This window comes from Urocitellus parryii, chromosome 3 (assembly GCF_045843805.1).
Source record: "Urocitellus parryii isolate mUroPar1 chromosome 3, mUroPar1.hap1, whole genome shotgun sequence".
Classification (NCBI taxonomy): Eukaryota; Metazoa; Chordata; class Mammalia; order Rodentia; family Sciuridae; genus Urocitellus; species Urocitellus parryii.
The window spans coordinates 49,066,894-49,085,100 of NC_135533.1; the positions used below are offsets into that span (position 1 = coordinate 49,066,894).

General features: G+C 30.9%; 1 protein-coding gene across 4 annotated transcripts in view; it reads right to left on the reverse strand.

The window, feature by feature from the left end:
- Positions 1-18,207, reverse strand: part of Pot1 (protection of telomeres 1) — a 95,634-nt gene that overhangs the window by 12,001 nt on the left and 65,426 nt on the right. For all 4 annotated transcript variants that reach the window (XM_026388731.2, XM_026388730.2, XM_026388733.2 and 1 more), the window contains 6 exons: positions 16,318-16,487; positions 15,144-15,232; positions 11,475-11,531; positions 8,284-8,440; positions 6,099-6,304; positions 1,464-1,599 (listed from right to left, as the gene is read on the reverse strand). In XM_026388731.2, coding sequence (XP_026244516.1) covers positions 1,464-1,599; positions 6,099-6,304; positions 8,284-8,440; positions 11,475-11,531; positions 15,144-15,232; positions 16,318-16,487 — 815 coding nt within the window. The remainder of the gene's footprint in view (positions 1-1,463; positions 1,600-6,098; positions 6,305-8,283; positions 8,441-11,474; positions 11,532-15,143; positions 15,233-16,317; positions 16,488-18,207) is intronic.

Consider the following 18,207-nt stretch of genomic DNA (forward strand, 5'->3'; position numbering starts at 1 on the left):
CAAGTAATAGAAAATCTAAAAATATCTTTAAAATTTAACAAGTAAACAAAATTTCTGTATTGGTTCATGCTGAAAGTGGTGAGAAAAGCTGAAATCCTTAAAATAACTTTTATAAAATAGAATACTGGTAAATTAACAAATGACATTCTAGATTTCATAACTAATATCTGCTTTCCAAGTTTAAGAGTAGTCAATTACCTTATACAAGGAAGTCAAGTCAGAAAAAGGGCAAGAGAGAGAAGAGGTGTGTGTGAACCCACAAACACAGACTCACACACCAATAAAACAAAACAAATGGAAAATCCCATGTTAGTGATTTCATTCAAGAAGAAACACACAGAACATAAAAGGTTTTGATTGTTGAATTAACTGGTGGATAAATCTTGAAGATGACTCTGAGGTCATGTATCTAGTGAGAGATATAAAGATATTGGGCACATCAAGGTAAAAATCAATATTAACCTAGGCATTTAATTCAGTGGTGCAAATAATTAGTTCCACTTTATGACTGGAGCATTTTGGTGTGTCTTATATGGGATAGAACCTGGGGGATGCCTACTAGTGACTCCAAGTTCTCAATCTGGGAAACATGATAACTGTAGTAAATAATTTTTCAATGGAAATCAAGATGTACCCATTTTTAATAATGACTAACAACTGCTACAAATTTAGGAGTAGGAGAAATAGAGAGTATAAGATGCATCCATCCTAAAATCCAAGGTCTCAAAGCAGGACATTTGCATGGTGATTTGTTTTTTCAAGTAGTAGGTGGCATTTTTATCTCTATGCTTTCCTTCTAAACCTAGATATCTCTTTATATATCATAATGCATTCTTTTATTTTCTAATTTTTAGTGTAATCAAATTTTTTATCTAATGTCCTGGCAATTCTGGAATTCAATCACTTAATTATAAGTTTGCAGCACTGAAATTTTCTCTGTAGCTATTATCTAAATCCTTGTGAAAGAAAACAAGTATCTGCATCTGTCTGAGGAAAAAAAAAGGTTGTAGGCTTATACTTTGAACACTGTGTGCTTAATATATAATGCTTAATAGAATAGAAAAATCTAGCATAGATAATCCTTGATCTACTTTGGAGTTACATCTTAATAAACCAATTTTAAGTTGAAAATACCTTAAACTGAAAATGCATTCAATACATCTAACCTAGAGAACATATAGCTTAGCAACACGTTCCGCTGCAGAGTGTTAGTTGTTTACCCTGACTGAGAACTCCAGCTTGCTACCAGTGCCCAGCCCTGTGAGGGGAGTACTGTACTCAAATGACTAGCCCAGGGAAAAATCAAAATTTACTGAGCGTGTGTCACTCCAGCCATTGTAAGTTGGGAACCACCTGTATAGATAAGTTGGTACTAAGTATCTGCTAAACATATACTAGTGCATGGGACAAAATACTAACAATATAGTTTTTCATTCCAAAAATTCCCTGGGTTGAAAACATACCCGTAGTAAAACACTTTTCCTTGTATAAGAAATGGTGCTGAAAGATCTAGGAGTTCCAGGTCTTCGGGGCCAGATCTCACAGGAATTACACTGTGAAACTTGTTTGAGAGTTTAAATATTTCACCAAGCATACCTCCTATTAAAAAAGAAGAAATTAGCCATCCAGGTTTATTAAATAAGCCATATCAGGTTTATATAATGAAGGCAAAATGGAATACTTATTAAGTAACACATGAGATACAGTATATACTAAAGAGATTAACAGAAAAAAATAAAGTCATAAATTTAGAGATTTAATCACTCATGGTAAAAAATATTAATCCTATCTATTAACAACATTATATAAAAATCCTATATATATAACAAAATTATACAAATATGTGGGACTTAGTCAGTGCCATGGCATATGCCTATAATTTCAGCAGCTTAGGAGCCTGAGGCAGGAGGATCATGAGTTCAAAGTCAGCCTCAGCAACTTAGTGAGATCCTGTCACAAAATAAAAATTAAAAATAAAAAGGGCTGGGGATGTGACTCAGTAGTTAAATGTCCTGGGTTCAATCATTAGTACCCCAAATTTAAAAATTAAATAATTTAATGCTGAGACTTGATTAGAAATACAAAGTTTGTAAAATTTCAACCACCATCTTAAATTTAAATAAACTGCTCTTTATGCCAGGATCACCTTGGTTCAAATAACCAAAAGAACAAAGATGGGAACCAAAGTATTATAGGTTTCTCACTACTAAATTTCTTATTGCTATTAATGTCTAAACAAATATAGTTTGAGTTTGAAATATCTTTTTTATGACTATAGTTTAATAAAACTTTATTTACAAAAATAAGTGACTTGACCAGATTTCACATATAATCTCTGTCTAGAGTAGTATGTCCGACAGAAAAATATCACAAACTTCATTTAAAAGTTTCTAGTACTTGCATTAAAATAGGATGAAATTTTAATATATTTCATCTAATATAGCATATCCAAAATATTTTCAACATATTGTCAGTAAAAAGACTAATAAATTATTTTACATTTTTTCACATTAAATCTTCAAAAACTGCTGTACAATATTTAATACTTACAGCCCATCTCAATGTGTTTTAGTTTCAAATGCTCAGTAGACAAATGTGGCTCAATGACTACTGAATGGATAGTGCAGGTCTATAGTTCTAAAACTGATCAACTATATAATTACTCTACCCTCTATATCTTTTAGCTATTCTGTACTTACATTTTGAAATATCTTTTAAGCTTTCAGATCAATATTAAATTTAACTATACCTATGTAGAGTAGTTTATGTCATATGAACTCAAATACAGTGTTTATTCATTTTTCCTGGAAATATTATCACACTTCCCCTAATTCTGTGACAGGACAAACATTAAAACCACCAATTTGGCTAAGAAAACAGTATGCTCAATGGTTTTCCATTATTGGAAGACAGCATTATCTTTAGAACTCAAATCCAATTATCTTTTTACTTAGATTGATAATTCCTTTTCTCTATAAGGAAAGAGAACATAATGTTTAAACATCAGCTTTGTGTATTTCATGAAAATTGGACAGAAATTGTAATGTTAAATTGCAAGTACTTCTGGACCTTCAAAAATACTTTTTTTCCATAAAAGTAACAAGAACATCAGCAAAAACTGCCAAAATTAACTTTTTCAGAACTCTGGAAGTTAAACATAAGACTGCAACAATCTGTGTTTATTACTGATAAATGATTGAATTTTGGTAAGAACAGTGAGCTCAGCTGCATTTGATTTTGTACAGTCCCATCTTTGTTTCCACAATTCTGTGTCAGCTAGAAGTCATACTTTTGCTCTATTATACTGATCACAACTGCTTAAATTTCAAAATCTAAGAAGCTAGCTGTTTAAAAGCTTCATATGCCAAAAGCTATAGTCTTTTAGATACTTATACATAGCCCCACTTAACCCTGCCTACTTTGCTTAAAATTGCAATGAGCGACCAACCATTCATAAACTCTTTTTCCATGAATGTTCCCTGCAAAATAACATTCCAAAGAACACTGTGAGCATTCTGCCCGGCCATTTTCACTGGATTACCCAACATTGGCTCTGACACGAGTTTGATAACCTTGGTTGAGCTACTTTGGTATATTAGTTTCCCCGATTTTTTTTTTTTTTTTTTTGGTGTGCGGGGGTAGTACTAGGGATATCACCTGGGGATGCTTAACCACTGAGCCACATCCCCAACCCTTCTTTAAATATTTTATTTAGAGACAGGGTCTCACTGAGTTGATAAGTGCCTCGCTAAATTGCTGAGACTAGCTCTGAACTCTCAATCCTCCTGCCTCAGTCTCCTGGGATTATAGGCATGTACTACCTTGCCCAGCAGAGTTTAGTGTCCTCATTTTAAAAACAGAATTATAATACCGTTATACTGTAAAGTCATTATAAAGATTGAATAAGTTAATATTTATAAAGTACTTAGAGTCACATGTGACTACTTTTATTAATTATTACATAAAGTTCACAAAAGAAAACACTTTGTCTTGTATGCTACAATACCACCGATGATGAGCTCAGTTCCTGGCACAGAATAAACATATGCAGAATAAATGAAAGAGTACAAATAAAAGATGCTTAAAATTATATGTATGAATAGCAGTGTTAGAAAGTTTTATATCTATAGGCATTATTACTGAAAGACACATATTTATAATGGGTACAAAGATTCATCTTTGACTATGAACATAGGTTTGAGTTTCTTTCTCCCATTTACTAGCTCTTTAATTTTAAGCTATTTTTCATCTTCTCAGTCCCAGGTTTCCCATCTGTTTAAAAAAGGGACAATATATAGCTTACAGACATTGTTATGAGCTAAAGATAAAATATTAAACTATGTAGTATAGTGCATGGCATATAGTATGCTCAAGATATTAATAAATATTATGATAAAATGACTCAACATTAGAGTTGCAAATGAATTACGTTTCAGAGTAAGTTTAAAATTATTCAGTTTTGAAACTATATATTAATAATAAAAGGAATACATCTGAAAAGAAAAAATAGGAATATTACTACCAACTCTATACCCACAAGTTTGTTAACTTAGATGAACAATTTCCCAAAACTCACACAAGGAGAAACAGATAATCTGAATAAAACTTTATCTATGAAATACTGAATCAACAGCTAAACCTAAGGATGGGGAAAAAAAAGAATCAGGCCCAATTTCAATAGTGAATTCTACACAAACATTTAAAAAATGATATCTGTCTCATTCAGAAAAAGACATTACAAGAAAGGAAAACTACCAACTAATATCTCTCATGAAGGCAGATATAAAAACCCTCAACAAGTATCAGGAAATAGAATCTAAAAAATGTATTCAAGTAACCATTCATCTATAAATGAGATATATTATAGGTATGCAAAGATAGTTCAACATTAAAAACATCAATTGATATTACTTGTCACATATACAAGCTAAAGTAGAAAAATAAATATAACATCAACAGATGCAGTAAAAAAAAGCATTTAACAAAACCTAATACTCATTAATGACAAAAAACCTCAGCAAATTAGAAATAGAGGTAAACATGTATCCTGTCTTTAGTAAGATTAAAATCTAATAAATGAATTTTTAAACAGAAAAATTAACATAAATCACAAGGTGATTTGGCTTTTTTTGTGATGGTTAAATGGATATAAAACAAACACCAATTAGAGTCGTTTTGGGCACAGTGTAATTACATTAGAAAATTGCTATGTTCATGAAAATGATATCCATTTTTATAAACAGGAATATTCATATATATATGCTTTATAAAATCATATAAAAGCAGCATTACTCCTATGAATAAAAAGTGTCAGCAATAAAAATAGTACAATCATTATTATTATAAAACAGAAGGAAGCATTTCTCCAATGCAAATTAGTTATCAAGGAAAATTATATAGGAAGAAAAGCTTTAAGGAAAATAATGAAACTTTAAACTTGTCTTGAGAAAAGTTGTATTACATACATAAAATATTAGATAAAATGTGACGGAAATGGAAAGAAAATGAAAAAGAAAACATAATAAAGATTTATTCTTTTACTTTATTAATTTTTTTTTTTTTTTGGTGGTCTGGAGATTGAATGCAGGGCCTCATGAAAGCTAGGCAGGCACTCTACCACTTAGGTTTATACCCAGCCCCAAATTTTCCTTCTTTTAAAACTTGTCAAGTTATTCCTACTTGTTTAGTGGTCTCTTCCTTGATTTAGACATCAATACAAGACTTTCATCCTATTTTTATGAAACAACAGTGACATCCAGAGGCCAAGACAACAGCAGCTATACAATAGCAATCAGCTCACTATTATTACTCAGCTAAATAATCAGTTTGGAACTGACAAGATCACACGCCAGAATCCAACAAGATGGATGAATATAAATACTTAGGTTTAATGTCTAATTTCAAAATGTAATTCAGATGAATGTGTGTGTACGTGTGTGTATAATATATTTGAATCTAGTTAATATAACATTCAATTTTGTGAAACTTAAATTACTAGTATTTTTCATTTATATGTATTAGGTGGCCTGTAAAATACATTTAACGGTAATTAACCTGTAAAAGCAGTATTCTAAAAAACAACAGTTTAAATATCTTACCTTCTATCAAAACCAGACATTCATTTGAAAGTGGAAGAATACCATTATTTTTCACAAAATGAACAACTACTTTTCGTCCTCCTTGGTCTTTGGTGGTCCAGATCTCTGAATCATATAATGATGTATTTTGTAGTTTGTTATCTGGGGATTGAGTTGCAGCATCTTGCAAAATTATATCCAAATTGCCCTCATGTGGAACTTCTTGCCTAAAATCAATGACAATGAAGTATTTTAAAGGAATTTTGGTTTAATCTTAAAAATTCCACTTTAAGAAAGCATCCAATTAAAATTCCATTTTTATATACAGATCAATTAATCTATTTTTTCTTAAATTAAGAAATAATTCCCTGTACAAATCAAGTAATTTTATTCAATAGATATCTGGTATTTTGTGGCTAAGCAGATCTACACCATCATTTCATTAACCACTGCCTAATTTTGAATTATGATTACTTACAATTTTTTTTTTATACCAATCTGTTCTCCTCTGTAAGGAATGTGAAAATTACCAGTGGGAGAAAAAAAAATGCAGCAACTCCCTTTCCCTCTCTTTATCCAGTTAGTCCCACTTTCATAGACCATATACTTTCAACCAATCTTAAACTTCCTTTAATAATTAGTAATTAAGTCACATGGTTAAAGTATCATAGTGTAGAAATGGCATGGTTTGGAATCAAAAGGTCTATCTATGTGCCTGTCCTGGTTCTGTTGTCAATTAGCTGTACAACTTTATCTCATTTGTTTAAAAGGGGATTATAGATAGGGGCTTTGCTTTAAAGAGCTGTAGGAAAGGTAGATTACCTTTCTTATCCCAAGCACTTTCTATTCAACTAAAGGACCAAATCTCAAGGTTGAGCCTGTCCTCTTAATTATGTAAAGGGATTAAACATATACACTTTGGATTGGTTTATTCAACCAGAGCTTAAAGAGCTTGACTGCTCCATTCTTCATTTATACAGGTTCCACCAATCACCTACCAGGGGCCATCACACATGCCTTTAAAAACCCCCAACAAATAGCCAGCAGTACCCTCCCTTAGGACCACTCCTGTACTGTGGGAGCCTTTTCTGACTTAGATAAATCTTGCTACTCTACCCTCCACTTTTTTTGTGGATCTCATTCTTCGAATCTGAGAGACAAAGAACACACTTAACGTCATGCTCCATGCAACATGATTATACACAGAATTTAATGATCCAAAATTTGATAATATTTCAAGAGTTAAGTAAAATATTTAAATATATTTTAATCCCAACTACCATTCAAGGTCTAATGGGTCCCACATGTAATTTAAAGATATTTGATTATCAAAAACCACTCCAAACAGTATTATTCTTAGATTTTAGAGGGAAAATATGTATATTAATGTACACAGAAATTACTAAATAACATAGCAACACAAATATATATGGTCATGTATATAATGTGCATCATAGTACACTACAGAGAAAGCTTGATTTTTGGTATCCAAATGTACATATCCATCCATTAGCTACTTTTCATTAACATCATTTTATATATTTAGAAGACAGGTAAATTGCATTAAAAATATGAACAAAAATTTAAAAAATAACTTTCCAAATATCTCTTGAGCTGAGTACATATTAACAAGATTACAAAACAGTCCTATACATACCTGCATTTGTTTACTTACTTATTTATGATTAATGTTTATAGTAAAGACACCAAGGACCTGACAACTTCTTAATTTCTGCACAAAATTTAAATTGTGCTTTTTATATTATAGTTCTTAACTAGACAGAAATATTTCTAAAAAGAATTCTGCTTCAAGTAAGTAGAAATACCAATTACCTACATTTTTTCCAAGAATTCCAGTTAAAACAGATTTATATTTACATATACATTTTGTAACAAAGGAGAAATTCTCCCGAAATACATTTCTAATTTATTATTTTCATAGGCATTCATCAGAACTAAGGTGAATTTCAGATCTAATAATAGCACATATTTTTATTTATTACTAAGAACGAACTGAAAGGAAATATAAGGGAAAAAGAATGAATCGGAAGAATCTACTCTGAGATTGTACATTTCCCTTAAAAACATTATCATTCTTTCAAAATACTATAAATGAAATCACAATTGATCATTATCAGGACTTAAAAATATGTATGTGTAATACTTATATACAAATAACATGATAACTTTATTTTGGAATACTTACAGTGAATAACATTTAGGACAATGAAGTTTGACAGACTGAAAAAGTTTTCTGGGCTTATAGGATCTCAGTTTTGCTCGGATTCGATATTGTTGAGGAGCTTTTTGTTTCAAAATGGCACATAATGGTGTTTTCTCCAAATACTGATGATCTGTAAGTACTGTACAGAATTTTTATATTAAATCAGAATAGCTTACAAGAGCCTTAAGTGTATTCATGACATCCCCCAGAACCAAATATACACTATAAAACCTAATTAAGTTACACATTGTTAACTGTCAGTTCCAAGAAAGCAAAAGTCATATTATTCCTGGACGCATACCCATAGGATTTAGGCAGCATTGTCATGCAGATAATGTTACTATTGAAAATTGGGCAGGAGTTGGGGGAAGAGAGTGAGACCAGAACCTTGGTGGCAAATGCCCAGCAGGAAGGCCAAGAAGGCACACAATAGGTATCCAACAAATATGCTGAGTAAATGCCAAATACTTCATTCATGAAATAATTTGTCTAGAAAGTGTACACTAAGTATTTTTATATGAGACTAAAAGTGATTTCTTGGCAAACTTAAGGAAAACAGTAAAGTTTATTTCATCAAGAAAATGAGTATGTTACCTGTGAAACATTTTAAAATATTCACTCTAATACTGATATCTGCAACAATTCTATTAGGTAACAGCTTAAGTTGTGTTTGACATTGTTCAACAAAATATAACAAAACACATTTGCTCAATATTATTTGCCAGACAAGTTCTTCTCCCTGATAAGACAAGAGACTCTTTCCAGAATTTTCATTTATAATAAACAATTCCAAGAGTGACAAGGGACATTAAGGAATACCAAATTGTCATGGTGGTGGTAAAGTACAAGAAGGAAAAGGAGTCAGGTGGGAAGGAAATGAATGAGGAAGGTGAAGAGAGGAAAAGGAGGGAAGAAGGAAGATGAGAAATAGAAGAATTAGACTGGAAAAAAAGTCAGACAAAAGCAATAGAGGCTTAGTCTGGTAAAATGGGTTTCCTCAGCTGATGGTGGAAAGGTCTGGGATAGCAGTGCTCAGTTTATACAGGGATGAGTACAAAATTGCTGGTGACCCTCAGTGTAAGAAAGCAACCCTTACTCTGCCTGCAAAATTAGTTAATACTTTTCTATTTTAGAAAATAGAATGGATGCACACAGTTTGACACTCAAATGGCTAGGAGCATTACTTCCTATATCCAGCTTTAATCCAACTAAAGCCTCACTGAATAAATTTGCCTTCAAGGAGGTAAGAGGCCAAGAGTGTACAGTGGAATAGTTTTGCTTTAAAAAGCAAAAGGCCAAAGTAGATGCAATCAGTTTAGTTTAAAATTGGCACTTGCTTCAATTAACACTGTGAGACAAAGTTTTTAACTTTTTATTTAAAACTTTCAAACTTAAAGAAAATTGCAAAAGTAATATAAACACCCTCTATATTCCCTTTCCCAAGCTTTTGTCACATTTAACCTTGTCAGTCTGCCTTTATCTCTCTGCATATGTATTTTTATTAATGAAATACTTCAGAGTAATTTTTAGATATCATGCCTCCCTCCCCCAAATACTTTAGTGTGTATTTCACAAGAACAAGATCTTTCAATGACATAGTTACAGTGCAATTTTCAACATCAAAACATTTAACATTAATTTAATAGATATTATTCAAATTTTTCTAACTATTTCCAAAAAGTTCTTTTCAGCATTTTATTATTTGGTTCAGAGTCCAATCCTGTTTTTTATTTTTTGACATTTATTTGAGAAGTTCAGGCCACTTACTTTGTAGAATAAACATTAATTTGGGTGTGTCTTGTTTTACTCTCAGGTTCAAATACAAGTTACACATTTTTGGCAAAGACAATATCTGTGATAATGTGTGCTGCTCAGTGCATCCATCAAAGGACATATAATACCGTTGTTTCCATTATTGGAGACATAACTTTTTTCATTTGGTTTAGGTGATTAGTCTGCTATAAATTTACTATTTTGCCCCCTCATAATTGGTAAAGAGGTACCTAAGAAAAAGCAAATATGCTATGATTCATCAAATATTTAGGACCTAACAGCTTAGGAGCCGCTGATTCACAATTAAATCAAAAATTACTAATATCATCGCAAAATGATGGATTTTTTTCTAATTTAATTGTTTTTTTTAATATTTATTAGTAGTCATATGTAGTAGTCATTTCTCCATAAGAAAGAAATTTCCATTCAACCCCATTTATTTACTGTTGTTTGTTATCAACATGGGCTCACACAATGAGTTCTAATCCATCACTAATATATATTTTGATGCACAAATTGTCCTAGATTTGACATGTCCAAACATTTATTTGAGAATTTCCTTATTTTCTGGTACTCTAAGATATTTCAAATTTATCTTATTCCCTTGTCCTAGCCCCAGATCTGCTATTTCTCTAAGGAACCCTTACATATTTTTAAACCAAAATCTGTAGACTGTTTATACCTATTGTTAGTGGAATACCCTTGCCTCTGTGCCCTTTCATGGATACAGGTGGGCATATGTGCATATAGGTTGATACTGGTAAATACACATACATGTACTTTTATATGAATATGTATACATGTAAATATATGGATACACACACACACCACTGTCACCATTTCTGTAGCTACATGTAAAATCATGCCATGATTACACGGCATCTTTGGTTCCAATACAACACCAAGTTTTATTAAGTGTTCTCTCATTCCATATTTTGTATCCCCTTTCTCTCATATGAGAAACTCATATCTTTATAATAGTATATAACATTTAATTAAACTGTGTTTAATAAGTTCTGTGGCATGTTTTAAGAAGTTCCTTATCTAACACTATGAGAGACATAGTGTGATTAAAATTAATGTCATATAATATATTCTGTATCCTCAAACTAAAAATAAACCCTGATATACTGTTAAATTGTACAATGATATTTTTTATAAATAGTAAGAGACACATGATTTAAAATATATATTCAATCAGAGACAGGTTCTGCATGGGTTACATTTTATGCTGTATAGGATGAGGTAGAGGAATAAAAGTTAAATGCAGACCTATTTTTGTTTTATGATATCTACTCTTACTATTAGGCAAGAAGGAATTAGTTAAGTGTAAGAGCAAACTTTAATATGCTCATTACTGTAGTATTGTTCCTTATCTCAAAAAAGATAGTTGATCTTACTTGTAGCAGACAGCTGTTGGCATCTTTCTACTTCATATAGTGATACTGATCCAGAGCCTACAGGAAGAAGAAAAAAAAAAAAGAAGAATTACAAATTTACTGTGGCACTGAAAACTATAAAACATTATTGAGAGAAATTGAAGAATACCTAAATAAATGTTGACATAAGTTATCATCATGATTTGCTAGGCTTGACAATGTTAAGATATCAATTTCCCCCCAAATATTTTCAAGATTAAATACAATTCTAATCAAAATTGCATAGGCATTATTACAGAAATTGCTAATAAGATTCTACTACTTAAGTGGAAATGCAAAGGATCTAGAATAGTGAAGAAAATCTTGAAAAAGAAAAACACTGCAGGATTTATAGTAAATGACTTTAAGACTTACTATAAAATTATAGTAATCAAGTCAACATAGTACTAGCATAAAGACTGACAAATTAAATTAATTAAATATATAATCTATAAATAAAGCCACATTTACAGTGTGATTTTTGACAAAGACAGCATGATAATTCACAGGATAAGCAGAAATAGCTTTGGAACAATTGAAAATTCATATGGGAACAATGGATGCATCCTTCACACTATACTAACATGTAAAGAACAGAAAACAGAAATAAATCTATATTTACATCCATTTGACTTCTGACAAAGACACTGAAGTAATCTAAACAGGAAAAAGGAAATAAACATTGCTATAAAAACTAGAAATTCCTACTTAAAAGTAAAATGTCTACCTTACACTATACCACAAAGTGTTAAGAAAAGAATAAATTACAGATATATGCAATAGTGCAGATAAATCTCAGAAACATACTTTGTGTAAGAGAATAGATAACTCATGATTCCACTTATTTGAAGCTCTAAAACAGAAAAGTATGCAGAATGTGAATTATTCATGTTTATATATCAGATAAAACTCATGTAGTAATACATGAAATAATTGGTTGTCATTTCAATTAATGTAAATTTATCTTAAAAATAATCTTGAATGTTAATGACGCATATTCATACTTAAGTGTTTAGAAGGCTTGATATCTGAAACTTACTTTAAAATGAACCAAAAAATAGAGACTAATAAATGAAAGGAGGAATGGAGAGAGACCAATATGTAACAGAGCAAATAAAATAAAATATGAATCAGAGAATCTAGGTACTGAGTATATAATATTCTCTCTACAACTGTTTTAACCTTGTTGTATGTTTTAAAAATTCTTAATATATCAAAAAATACACCATGAAAATGAAGAAGGGGATAAATCAGTAAGTTTATTAAATGTAATACAATGACAAACTAAATTAAACAGCATTAAACAGGATATTACTTTAATAAGCAAAAGTAGAAATCAAACCAATAATTTGTAAAATACTATCTAATTTATAAAATGAGGAATTTAAGACAAGTATATTTTACAATTGCTTTATTTTCCATTCTATTATATATAGCAGTATATTATTTATTTTATGGAGCATCATATACAACACAGGCATGAACAGCCTTTCTTCTTCAGCATCACTAATGACTAACACCAAAAAACAAGAGAACTCGGACAGATATCTCAAGGTGACGTGGTACAATTTCAATGAATCTAATTTATTTATTAACATCTACCATTCCAATATGAAGTGTAAACAATGCAGAAACCATAAAAGCAGATGAATGAGAAAATATGGCAAAATATATATATGGTCTACCATCAATTGATAAAAAAGGTAAAAGAATCCAAAAGAAAATCACATAGAGTAAGGACAGAAAATTGAAAGAAAAAAAAAATAAAAAGAGCTTTTAATTATATTGAGATTTCCAAATGCTCACGAAAATTAAGTAAGACATTTCCTTTTACCTACCAAATTGTCAAGAAATTATACACATTGTTTAACCTCCAGAACTGTGAGGTTGTGGAGGAAAGGACATTATCCTATGCCGTTATTCAGGTACAAATTCTGATGACCTTTTCTGAAAGAAATTTTGTGGTATCTATTAACATAAAACATATGTCTACCCTTTAATATATCAACTCCACTTGTAGGAGTTGTTGTTTTTTTTTAAGAGAAGTAAAAGCATAAAAGTAAATGTGTTTAATATTTATTCAAACATTACATGCAATTACAAAGCACTTGTTGACAACCTAAATGTCTACCAAATGGAGAATGGCTAACTAAATATCGTTATGCCTGTATAATACAATACTATGTGATTACTAAAATAATGAGTTTAAGCTATATGAATCAGTGCAGAAAGAGGTTTAAAATATACTGTTAAAAAAGCAACTATTATAGCATGGTTCCATATTGCTAATAACTTAAGAAAGAGGGAAGTTTTATTTCTTTATGTTAGGTATGTCTTTAGACATATGAAGGTATTGAAGGAATCACATTAAACTATTAACCTTATTTCAGGGAGAAAGGCATAGAGGTGGATATAGGCATACAGACAAGTATTCAATTTGATATTTTGAATATTACTGTGTAATTTAAAAACAATAAAACACTTTTAAAAGGAGAAAAGAGATTGCAAGAAAGTATAACTACAAATTACACTATATCTAAATGGTGTCAATTGTAAAAAATGGTCTTTAAATGGTAGTGTGAATAGTTATATATCAGGCTAAAATGCCATTATTGAGGTGACAGAAATGGGAAGAGTTTTAACACAGAATGAGAAATAAATTTAAAAACAGAATGTCAAATATACCCTATATTTGAACTTGATTTGCTTTATCATCAGTAAATAAGTAAGTATCTGTGAACAAATTACATGATGCCTGTTACTCAAAGCCTCAGTTTCCTTTCTGTAAAAGAGCGAAAATAATACATCTTATAGGCAGTTGTCAGGATTAAAAAAATAATGGACACAGGCATTTACTAAGTGTCTATTAAGAAATGCATGCTAATTTTAGACTACTAGTGGTATAGCCAGAGAGTAAACACCCATAAAACATTTTTTTTTTTTTTTGGATTATAGCAGGATAGGAGTTAAACTGTTAAAAAATATCAGACTAAAAACCTGATGTACATTCTACAGGTCAGAATGTACAACCAGATATTAAGCCAAAGTGGAAAAGGAGAAGAAATGTTGCACGCTGAACAGTTTTAAAGTTCAGACTTGAACAAGCATCTATTCAGGTAGACAAAAATATAAACATACAAAAATATAATAATTTGATAGCATCTTATAATTAGATTATGGAAACTATGTATACATCTAAGATGTATATGAGCAAAAAATTATAGGGCTTTTTGATATAAAGCAGCACAACCAATAAAGCAGCACAACCATCCTTTGTTCATTTTAGAAACTGAGAAGTAAAAGTAGTTGCCTAGAAAATAATACAGAATTTTTAATGAATACACACATTTTATATATATATATACATCATAAATCAAGCAGTCACTATCACTCTAATTTGGAAATGTAATTATAAATTTAGGAAGAACCATACTTAACTTTGCATAGGATACATATGAATGATTAGGGTGTTCTATTATATTTATATATATATATAAATATATATACATATATATATTTATATATATATTTATACACACATATAAATAAAACAAGAGATAGAAATAGTGAAATATTAAAGAAAATAATTATACTGATGTAGCAATTTTATTTATCAGGAACTAAACTGTCAAAGTTAAAAACTGTCCTTACTTGAAAGGGCTGGAAAGCTGTCCTCATGTTCTGATTGAAAGATAATATCTGAACGCTGAGTAGCTGTCAAATCTGCAGATTCTAAAGCTCTAAAATGGAAAGAATATAATTTCAAATTTGATAACACAAAGTCAAAACAGCAAGTTTAGCTCCAACCACAAAAATCCAGGATTCCACTGTAATTACTTATACAATTTTCGGTGTATTCTCAGTAAATAGTCTAAAGCTTCCATTAGATTATCTGAGGGTTCCAAAGCCCTCATAATTAAAAACCCAAGGTTAGAAAGATAAAAGTGGAACAGAAAGTCAATGAAATACTATAAACAAAAATATTCTGGCAATTTAATAGACATTCAGAGACAGAACAATCTCACTGTAGATTCAAGAAATGAAATAATGAAATGCTATGCTGTTATATATTGCAATACAAATAAAAATGACATAAAATTAGTAAAATAGATTTTAATTTTAATGACAAATTCACTGGAATATATTAAAATTTAAATATTATTTATCAAGTTACTGTTCATTAAAATTAAGTGTTTTCTATCTCTGGAGATACATAAAAGTTATTTTTTTTGTTCTGTCTAAAATACTGCTAAAAATATTTTTGTACACAGTAGCCACTAAGAATAGCTCAAGAAAAAGAATTGCATACACAGGAATTAAATTACTATTTACTCTCTGAGCATATCCAAAAGTCAAAGACACTTTTGTTAAAAGTTTAAAAATTCATACACTAAAACACTTCTGTTACCTATTTAATCTTAAGCCCTTTAGAAAGTTTTTTCTTCTCCTCTCCCCACAGCAGGATTAAATATTTTAGAAATTTTAGTTATATAATAAAGTTTCCAAACTTTGGCTAAAATCTACTTGCCACTGTTTATTGCTATACTTAGTATAACAAATGGTATAAGAAGAGCATGAGTGTAAAAAGCAGACTTGAACTACTAGAAACTTAGACTATAGTGATGGCTTTGTTACTAACTGGCTATTTGAACTTATAATCACTTGAGGTTGTATCATTTGGCTCATCTACTTAAAAACGTGGAGAATATCATAGAAGGCAATGAGGATCAAACCTGATGAGACCCACCAGGAACAATATTACCTTTAAAATTAGTTTAATGAATACCTTATGTACATTTTCTAAACAGGTGTATAAAATTCTTACTTTTTCAGTTGGTCCACATCCGAGTTACTTTCTGGCAAGACCCTGATTCCTCGACCATAACTAGTACCTCCATGGAGATGAAACTCTAGGCTTAACAATGATGCCTGGCTCTGCGAATTCACTGATTGTAGTTTGGTATGGAGGCTATAGATCCTAAGAAAGCTTCCAACCTAAAAACAGATTATTTATGATTTAGAAAGAGAGGAAAAATCAATTTCTTACATTTAAAAATGTTAGATCCAGTGTGAGGCAATGACCAGCCACAACAATAAGGACCACTGCCTAACCAGAAAATAAGAGTAAGTGTGCTATATCAGTGTGGCTGAACATCAGCTCCATGGATTCTATATCCAAAGCACACATTCAATTGTAAGACAGTCCCATTTCAGACATACTGAATGTGAAAGAACATACTGTCTTAACATTAAGCTAGGAATGTGGGAAAACAGAGAAAGATATATTCAGTCTCAAGAGAAAAAGAAGCACCCGCAAACTGTTGGAATTCAAAACAAAACTACTCATGGGCAACCCAGCCTGCACACTTGGGGCATGCCCTTGCCAGCAAAAAGTCATGTAATACCAGGGAAATATACAAGTAGTACAAAAACCGGCTTGAAATTGTGTAATTCTGCCCTGCTTCCACCTATAGTCTAATCCATAGTTACTGTCCCTCAATAAATGTTAACACCCCGGACCAAGTGGTGCCTCTCTAGTTCTTGAGATTGCCCATATTCTCCCTTGAATGTATCTTTGTTTCCCTAATTAAAACACTATCTGTGAATCTAACTGACATGTCTTAAATTCATTTCTCTAACATTAGTCAACATTTGTGGTCCCCCTCTCTAGGAATTCCTCCAGTCTCTTCCAGTGATGGCATCAATAAAATATAGCAAAGAAATTTATTATCTAAATGAAATCCAAGACCTTTATTTGATAAACATTTTTCAAAATAACTTGCTTTAACTAGTTTAAAAAATATGATCACTAAATAGTCTCATGGTGACCAAAGTAGAAAAAACAAAAAGTACAACTATACCAAAATAATAAATATTACACCATCCCTCAATTTTTATGAAAAGGAAATTTTTATAATAAAGCATTTGTATTTCCACAACAGTACTGCAAAATAAAATCACAGGATTGATCTATGAGTTCAAATAGAGGATTAACGAGTTTTGAATCAACTAATCTATGGTTAATCTTAGATGTTTTGCTAAACTTAGTCTGAAAGTATTTTAATTACAGAGAACCTGATTTTTTTTTCAATAAAGATCTCAATGAGAGAGATATAGAATGCCAATCAAAGATATCAAGATATCGACATCTACTTAAAAGAAGAAGCAACATAACCTGAATCATAATTTACTTTCATGAAAATTTACAGTTATAAGCTAGGAATTTAATTAATTTGCATAAAAGTAGCACTAGTGATTACTAGATGACTATAAGGCTATCTTCCTCTTTTTTTTTTGTCTGTTTTTCTTTTTTTTTTCCCTACAAATTCAGCCTAAGAGTGGGGATGTAAAATAGAACAGAAAAGCCATATAAGGGAGAATACAAAAAATAAAGACAAAGAGCAAATCATCTTCCACTAGTGACTGTAACTTTTCTTTTTAATATTTATTTTTTAGTTGTTGGTTGGACACAATATCTTTATTTTATTTATTTTCATGTGGTGCTGAGGATCAAACCCAGGGCCTTGCATGTGCCAGGTGAATACTCTACGGCTGAGCCACAACCCCAACCTAACTTTTCTTAATTACATTTCTCTTCCTCACTCTTTTGCTATGATGGAAGGGGATACGGGAAAGAAAGCAAGGTGGTAAATCTACATTCCCAGACATACTCCTTCATTCCCAAGGGTCTTTTTTCCCATCCAGTAACTGGTTT